The sequence below is a fragment of the Agelaius tricolor genome, unplaced genomic scaffold, assembly GCF_023055355.1.
Source record: "Agelaius tricolor isolate 1412-34295 unplaced genomic scaffold, bAgeTri1.0.p SCAF_18, whole genome shotgun sequence".
Taxonomy (NCBI): Eukaryota; Metazoa; Chordata; class Aves; order Passeriformes; family Icteridae; genus Agelaius; species Agelaius tricolor.
The window spans coordinates 11,021,686-11,030,562 of record NW_027269278.1 but is presented as its reverse complement, the minus strand read 5'-3'; the positions used below and the strand labels follow the sequence as shown (position 1 = coordinate 11,030,562).

The 8,877-nt window shown below is 44.4% G+C and overlaps 1 protein-coding gene across 2 annotated transcripts; it reads right to left on the bottom strand.

The window, feature by feature from the left end:
- Positions 1-622: 622 nt before the first annotated feature.
- LOC139597913 (thymosin beta-12-like) lies at positions 623-3,509 on the bottom strand. Of its 2 annotated transcripts, none has more exons than XM_071443739.1 (3): positions 3,354-3,509; positions 2,364-2,471; positions 623-963 (listed from the first exon to the last, which is right to left on the bottom strand). In XM_071443739.1, the coding sequence occupies exons 1-3, from the start codon at positions 3,472-3,474 to the stop codon at positions 926-928; spliced, it is 267 nt and encodes an 88-aa protein (XP_071299840.1). In that variant the 5' UTR covers positions 3,475-3,509; the 3' UTR covers positions 623-925. The 2 variants fall into 2 exon arrangements, with proteins under 2 accessions (XP_071299840.1, XP_071299841.1); XM_071443740.1 differs by lacking the exon at positions 3,354-3,509 and adding an exon at positions 3,097-3,347.
- Between the last annotated feature and the right edge of the window lie 5,368 nt (positions 3,510-8,877).

Genomic DNA, 8,877 nt, shown 5'->3' with positions numbered 1-8,877 from the left:
GCATGGAGAGGGGCTGTGCTCCAGCCAAGGGCCCTGAGAGTGCCTGGGGTGAGGATACAGGGCATGGAGAGGGGCTGTGCTCCAGCCAAGGGCCCTGAGAGTGCCTGGGGTGAGGATACAGGGCATGGAGAGGGGCTGTGCTCCAGCCAAGGGCCCTGAGAGTGCCTGGGGTGAGGATACAGGGCATGGAGAGGGGCTGTGCTCCAGCCAAGGGCCCTGAGAGTGCCTGGGGTGAGGATACAGGGCATGGAGAGGGGCTGTGCTCCAGCCAAGGGCCCTGAGAGTGCCTGGGGTGAGGATACAGGGCATGGAGAGGGGCTGTGCTCCTGCCAAGGGCCCTGTGAGTGCACAGGGCATGGAGAGGGGCTGTGCTCCTGCCAAGGGCCCTGTGAGGATTCAGGGCATGGAGAAGGGCTGTGCTCCAGCCAAGGGCCCTGTGAGTGCTGTGATAAGGATACAGGGCATGGAGAGGGGCTGTGCTCCAGCCAAGGGCCCTGAGATTTCTGGGGTGACCCTTCCCAACCTGCCCAAAGCCCCAAGCTGCTGAGGAAATGCAAACAAAGGGGGAAGGATGTTGGTAAGAGTTGCAGTGTAAACTTGATTTCTGCAAGGCTCAAAGACATTTGGTCAGAAGAAACTGTTTATTGTGAGGTTTAGGAAAACAATTTCTATGCAAATTGCTCTTTTTTTTTGCCAAGTAATGGGGTTGATACAGAACTTGGAATTAAAATTTTAAGAATACAAATACATAGTATCTTCTTCAACAAACATAAAACAAACTTCTCCAGGGAACATTAAATGAAAAAATGTTTCCTAAAATAAATGGGCAACAAATATGGGGTGGGAGGGACCAAATAAAACAACAACCCAACTCAGAAGCCAAAACCCCACTGAAGAAGCAGCAGTCACATCTTCAATTTTGTGCTCAGGCTGTACTTTCACTTTGCTTTTCCTGTTCAATAGCTGGCAGAAAAACAGGAAACAAAAACACCATCAGTAAACTTTACTGTTTATGAGCAATAAACTCTGCCTTCCTATAGAGACAGACTGAGGGAGTTTGGGGGTGTACAGTCTGAAGAAAAGAAGGCTCTGGGGAGACTTTAGAATCCCTTCTAGCACTAGAAGGAGCTGCAAAAGTGCTGGAGGGGGACTTTGGACAAGGGGCTGGGGTGACAGAAAAGCAGGGAATGGCTTCACACTGACAGAGGGCAGGGTTAGATTAGATGTGAGAAAGAAATTCTTCCCTGTGAGAGTGTTGAGGCCCTGGCTGCCCCATCCCTGTTCTAGGCCAGGTTGGAGGGCTTGGAGTGACCTCATCTAGTGGGAGATGTCCTTGCCCATGGCATGGGATTGAAAGAAGATGATCTTTAAAGTCCTTTTAACCCAAATCATTCTGTGATTCAATGATAATGGTTCTGCAGGATACCAATTTCTATGGTCATACTCAAAGCCAGAGAATTAAATCCATAATTGGTTGTTTTGACCACCCTGGAAATGACAACTCCTTCCCATACCTAGAAGGGAGCAGTTCATGGTGTGCAAAGCTCCTCTTGTATTTACAGCTTTAGCTTTGGCAAGGATAATAAACCAGGGGGAAAACCAGGGGAAAAACCAGGGGGAAAACCAGGTATTTAATGTTGAGCCTGTGCGTGTGCATTGCTGTGAGCACACACATCCACAGTGATTAGCAATTCTCTTCTGAAGGAAACTGCTCACAAAACCTGCTCCAAAAGCTCTTTTCATGTCTGAAGCTGCACATGAATGCCAGCCTCATCTGGCTGCCTGTGCACAGCGGGTATGGGAGAGGAGAGAACATGAGAACAGCTCAGGGGTGCTTTCCTGAGGGAGATTGCCTGCCAGATGAGGATGATGATGGGTTTGCTCGCTGCCTTATTCCCAGAGAAGGTGCCTGCAGGTCTCCTGCCCAGGGCTGACAGCAGGTACCAGTGGGAGGCAGCAGCTCATCTGCCTGATAACATTAAATGCAGAGCCCAGCAGCCTCTGGGGATGCTGCCTGGCCTGCCAGGGACGGGCAAAGGGTCCCCTGAGCCTCCAGGGGGATTGGTAACAAGGTAATTACAAACAGACTGATCCTGTTACCAGCACCCACTGGGAACACTGCTCTTGCTTTTAGCAGAAGCAAGAGCAATCCCATCAGAAAGGGTTTTCCAGACAAAATGCACTGCTAGTTATAATTACTGATATCCTTGGAAGCCCAGCATAGAGTCTTAGTATTATCCCCACTTAAAGTCAGGGATGAGTTTGAGCCTGTAATCCTGTGATTAGTATTCATTTTGCATATGAACTGCAATATGGATTATGTCCTTGCTACTCGTACTTCAAATAGCCTCATAAGCACTTACTTTCTTTAGTGGGCAGTGGATTTTTCTCTCTGGTTTCTGTCTTCTTCAGCTTGGTCTTGTCAAATGTTTCAATTTCTGCAAAATCTGGTTTGTCGGACATGATGGGTCCTGACAAAGAAAGGGAAAACACACCCATGGCTTCATTAGCTAGTGCTGTGATACCAGCCATCTGCAAAGCATTTTCTCCTCAAGAGAAAAAATATTAAAATACCATAAAAATGTTTATTCAAAAACCTCCACAAACCTAACACTCAATCTGGGACCTTTCCCTGAGGCTTGGCTCTTTCAGAGCAAAAGAAGAAACACAGAAATAGAATTTTCCCTAGATTTCTCAGATGCAATTTCTAAAAATCACGTTTTGCACATGGCAACAAGAATAATCAGTAATAAAAGAGACAATTATTAATTGCCAGTAATCCACAGTGCCCCCTGACATAAACCTGTATTTTAGAAATGCTGCTCACTGAAAATCTACAATAAACCCCAATCCAACAGGAACAAAGAGCTTCAATTATGATTTTCTTTTAATTAATAGGATTTGTCTTTCATTCTGAGCCCCCTGTACTGCGTACATCCATCCCCTGGGCTGCTGTGGACACTTGAACATAACAATAGAGGACCGGTTCCCCCAGCCCTTTGTTTGCTCTTGCTCCATATCCCAGTCACAGCTCAATGGCTTTGATTATACTCTATTATAATAAAGAGAATTCCACAAAGCACACCAGCATTTCACCTGTCAAAACTTCCCTAATCCAATTCCTCTTTTTATGAAGAAATTGAAGTTAAAATCCAGCCTGGGCATTATTCCCCTTATTTCAGTGGAGTTTCCCATCAAGGCAAGGCTTGGCCCGGAGATGGCTGATATAATTATATTTTTTCCTTCCTGCAGAAAATCAGATTTCATCTGCACTGAGACAACAGAGTAAATATTCACAAGGAAAAAAATTAAAAAAAAAAAAAAGAAAAGCTACTAAAACCACATGGCATTACCGTCTGGCTGCTCTCTCTTCAGCTGCTTGGTGGCCGTCTGAGGCAGTGTGAGTTGAAAAAGGTCAGGGTAATCCCTCCTCTCCTCTCCTCTCCTCTCCCTCCTCCCCCCTCCCAAACCCATCGCTATTAATATTGATTAGTTTAGTGCTGGGATTGCTCAGCGTTCAGGGAAAGGACAGATTGCTCCTGTAGAAAGTGCACGAGGGAGGGAAATGGGAAAACTGACATGGAAAATTGCCAAATTACATCTTGATTTTTCTTTTATTCTGTTCTCTTCATTTACCATGACAATCATATTGAAGTTTCCCTTCCCACCATTTCCCAGTGCTGAGGTTTGGGGTGAGGTTGAGGTTTGGGGGTTGCTGCTGCCAGATTGGTTTTTCAGGGGGGATTGTAGGTGCCTTCAGCAACACTCCTGGGGATCATCCCCCCCTGCCCAGGCTGGCAGAAGCACAAGCCTGGGGCTCTGAGGGTTCTCAGCACAGCCTTGGTGTGATTGCCATGACCAAGGGCCAAGTCTGAGATTAGCACAGCCCAGGCACCACAGTGACACCCAGGAATGTGTCCTAAAGGGATGTACAGTGAATTTCTGCTTGTGCCTGTTTTGGTGGCTGTTAATTCACTTGCTGGTGCCTCCCTCAGCCCACAGCTCTGGAAGCAGGGAGAGAAGGGCTGTGTACATCCTCCTGGATACTGGTGTGGTTTCCTCTTGTGTACCTTTTAGTGTCTCCACCTGAAATTCCTGTCTAGACTCCATGGCAGTCACAAGGGAGGCAATGAAGTTAGGATAAAATTGATTGTGCCCTAGGAGTAGCTGGTTTTCTCTACTGACTGTAGGGCAGCTTGAGCAGTGAGCTCAGAGGGACAGAGATGTCTCAGCTGACTGGGAGCCCTTGGAAGGTCTGTGGATCTTTCTGTTGGCACCACAGGCTTAAGTGGAGTGGGTTTGAGTCTGGCACGTGTGCATGGAGAAAATGGGTTTAATGTGCTTAAATGTGTCTTAAGGATCTCTTCTTACAATGTTTGTTTAAACTAAAACAATGAACAGGTTTGTGGTTGGACTTGATGTTAAAGGTTTTTCCCAGCCCAAGGGATTTGTGCAGGCTGGCTTGGTTATCTCTGCATCTGCACTGACCACACCAAATCACTCTGTGTGTGCACCACATTTAATGTCAGGACTCAGTTCCTTTGCTTCCATCCCACGTATCCAAGCAGTTGTCACAAACAGAAAGCTGTGTTCCTGACTGAAACCCCCAGGGAAGAAGCAGGAAGGCAGCCACTGGGTGAATATTTGGTGTAAGCTGTAGCTGAGATTTGGCACTGAAGAGTCTTTGTGTGTCTGTTTAAAGAGAGAGAGCACTAACCTCTTGTTTGGCTGAACACAAGATTTAGATCAGAAAAGAGTTTAAAACATAATCTGATTCATGAATGCAGGCAGCTAATGATTTTCAGCTTTTAATTAATATTTAATATTTGTCCATTTTTAAAAATAACCATTATAATTCTGATTATGAAGAGAGACTAAAAAGACAAAACCTCTTAAACTTCAATAGTAGCCCAAGTTCTCTCAGTGGTAGAGAGCAAACAAAGTGTTCAGAACAGCAAAGCAGAAGAACCTCACTTTTGGTTTTCTGTGTCCAGTCAGACTCTGCCCCCAGGATCCACAGCAGAGCTCAGGCTCTTCTAAACATGCTAAGACAGGGTGAGCATGCTTGTTTTCACCACCACTACCACTTTAATTGCCCAATATATTGTCCAACCTAATACTTAAACGGTTTGGGATACATTGTTTGGGTTTTTAGGCTAAAGATGACCAAGTTTTCAATTGATACTGGGTTGTGTTTGTGAGGAAGGTGCAACAGTGTTGAGAGAAATAACATAATGATGAGAACTTACAAGTTCTCACTCTGCTGAAATCAGGAGATACTCATCTCATAACAAACATCTTGACCATTGCATAAAGTGCCTGTCAAGTTTCTTCAGCTTGTAAATTCAGTGCTGTGGTCAAACACAGCTCGTGTGGGATTCAAACCTCATGTTTATATATTCAGTGCAGCACACACAGCTGGATGCAGTTTACATATGGAAAATTTGGAACTTGGCCTGAGGGCATTGCATACTTTGAGGTAGAGATGGGTAGGTAATATCATACTCAGATGCCTTTTCCTTTCACTAGTAATGGAAATATTTTTGGTATATGAGCAGCAAAGCTGTTCTTTGTCAGGTTTTTAATTGCAGGATTTCAGAGTCACTGTCTTCAGTAAGGGGAACATGGCATTTACCTGGCCTTGGGAAGGCTGTGGTTGCAATGAAAACCTCAACTTTCTTCGTGTTGCTCAGAGGCAGAAGAATGAAGTGTATTGAAATGTGAAAAACCAGGAAACCAGTGGAGCATGCAGACTGTAGAATCTTTACAGATGCTCTATACATAAAGCATATAAAGCTACACTACTATAGCTGCGCCTGAAAAGCTGCCTCATACAATGGAAACTCTATTTTATTTCAATTTGTTGCCAAAAGATGAAGGGCTGAGTCAAATCTGCCAGGAGTGACACTTCTGATACCAGTGAGTCACCTGCCATTGACAGCATTAAACCATGCCTGGCAGCACAAGGCACAGAGTCTGTCAGACACCCACAGAGCAGCAGGAAAAACAAACACTTGCTCCCAGGATTCGGTAATAGGTGAGAGGAAACATTTAGAGAGAGCTCAAGTGAAAAGTCTGAAAAGTGAACCTGGTAGGTTTGGATGCTGCTGCCACTTGCCCTTTTCCCTTGGCTGCTGTCACTTGGAAGCAGCATGCCCAGCCCATTCATATACACATATATATATATATATATATATATATATATGTATATACACACACATATATGGGCTGTAGCCTTCAGTGGGCTGGGGGATGCTGTGCTCATGTTTGGCACAAGAGGTGCTCTGGAAGTGCCAAGTTTCATAGAGATGAGGTGGGCAACTGCCAGAAGAAGGGGTTTCTTTCTCTTTAGTGGGAACCAAATGGTCTCAATTTCCACGGGGAGCTGAGGGGGGACAAAGCACCCTAAGGCGAGCAGGCGGGTGGAGGAACAGACGCTCGAGCAGATCAGTGTCTGTAGCTGAGCCAATAAGCTGACACAACTGATTTTATAATCACATTAGTGCTGTCTCGAAATAACACGCCCACTCAAATATAACAGTGATTTCATTTTCAAAATGCTGTGGTATTTTTGGTGCTAAAGGTAGGGGATCAATTTGTCAAGGCTGAAAGCTGGGCTGGAATCTGCACAGACCCTAATTCCTGTAGGTCCCTGTGAGCACTGAGCACCTTCCCGGCAGGTAGCAGGATTGGGTGTATTATGAGCTGTCCTTAGAAGGTTTCCCGTCCTCAGGGGAACAGGAAAAAAAAAAAAAGACTACAGCTTCACTGAAAGGGTTTTCTTAGTTCTCTTTGTGCCTTTTGTTCCGTCTTGCTGCCAAAAAAAATATCCCTGTTTGGGAACGGAGACAGGTTCCCAGGCTAAGAGACAATGAATCCTGGGGGTGTAAGGAAGGCACTGATCCCTCTTTGGCAGGCTCTCTGCTGTAATGCTGCACTGCCACTCAGTAAATACTCCACACTTGTCTTACACTGGACATTTTAGCATTACCTAAGGTGTTTCATTTTCCTTACCAAGACCATTGAACCTTGAGGGTAGGTGCATGCAGAAGATGAGGGGTGAGGAGAGGCAGTTGTAGATAGTCCTTCTCCTTGGGCTATTTTTACCAACCCCATGTTTTCCAAATAGCTCAGGAGTTCAGACAAGTCTATACCAGAAGCCTTGTTGCAGCACAGAGCAAAAGGAGAAAACATAAGCTAGTGGGAGTAGAAATTTCCTCTCTCTCTCTTTTCTTTTTTTTTTTTTTTTTTTAATCTTATAAAACTTGATATGGGGGTGAATTTTTTAAAGTTTAACCAGATGGAGATTCTTGCAACAGAGCTTTCTCAATAACTGACCCAAAAGCATGTCTTCCAGCACAAAGCACTTGGCTCTGGCCTGGCCCCTTCTAGCAAAATGTGTTGACCCTTGCATGAATTATTAAAGGGAAAATTAGAATTAATACAGAATGTCCATGCACAGGCTTCTCTCCCCAAAGCTGGGGTGGGGAACAAAGCATGTGATGTGTTAGTCACATTAGGTAGTGCTACAGAGCACATGACAGTTTGTGATGAATACTGGTCTAGAGAGACAAGTTTAGCATGATTTTGAGTCTTTAACAGTCTTTTTTTTTCTTCCATCCTTTCTGTCTCTGGACAGAAGCATGTCCTGCAAGCAGCAGTTTAGGGAAGAATTAAGACAGGGAAATCTTGGATGAGCATTGGGAGTGTGCTCAAACATGGCTTTTCTCAGTGTAGTTGGCAGCTCTGAAATGAAACAATCCACTCTTGAGATTCTCCCTGTCTTTGCTTCAGAGAGGAAAAACATTACCATTCAAATTGTGGCACCCACTGTGCAGCAAATAGATAACCAACATAATCCAGGAGAAGACAGATCAAAGATCATAAAATCCAGAGATCTACTAACTTTATGTTAACTTTAGATTTTCTTTTGTCCAGAGGAAAAAGGACAATAGGTGGGTCTGTTGTTACAATCCATGCTGTGCTGGGGTAGCTACAGAGGTGAGGAATTCTTCATTCCACTGGGCTGTGGATGTAATTTTGAGGGGCACCTCAGTAGAACTTCTCTTTGTGTTGCCAAATCATTCCCCTCTCAATAGCCTGGGATCCCTGGTAGTTTGAGTGGTTTTATGTTTGGGGAGAAGATAAACTCTGAAATTTTTCAGCGGCTTAAGGAAACAAGGCTGCTGAAGCAGAGGAACAGAAAAGGCAGCCAAGTTATCTTTTCTAGCTGATTACTCTGAGCAATTTACAGAATAAAAACTTGTATTTCTCCATTATCATTTCCAAAAATAATTTTCCAATTTTGTAAGCTTGTTATACAGTATAAGTCAAACACATAGGTATTACATGTTGTGTACAAGGTCAACAACTATGTTAGAAAATGGTAAGGAGTTCCACATCTGTTAACTTCTACATTTTCCATGAAAGCTGCAAGTATTTTACATTAAACACTGTGTTTCTCTTTTAAAATGTGAAAAAGAGAATAAAGAAAGATGATACTGTTTACCTCTCCTGGCATCTGAAGCGAACATCTCTTTCTTCAGAACCTGAGTGAACTAGAACGTTTTTAATGAGTACTTTCATGAATTTTTTTCTTGCAAACAAATGTGAAGTGCCAAAATCAGTTGGATTAAAGCTCTGTCTTCATCCCAGGGTTAACCTGAGTTCTGTCAAAGTAACTCCTCTGGAGTTAGTGTACCTTGAGTATGAGTGACCACACCATGAAATAACATGGGAGCAGCAGAGAGTGATTGTGTTGGCAGCTGACAAATTGTGGTAACGGGAACTGCAGCCTTTGCTCAACCCAAGGTAACCACAGCAGCCTGAGCACATATTCCACGTGAGTGCAAAGAATGGGAATTCAACACTGATGGG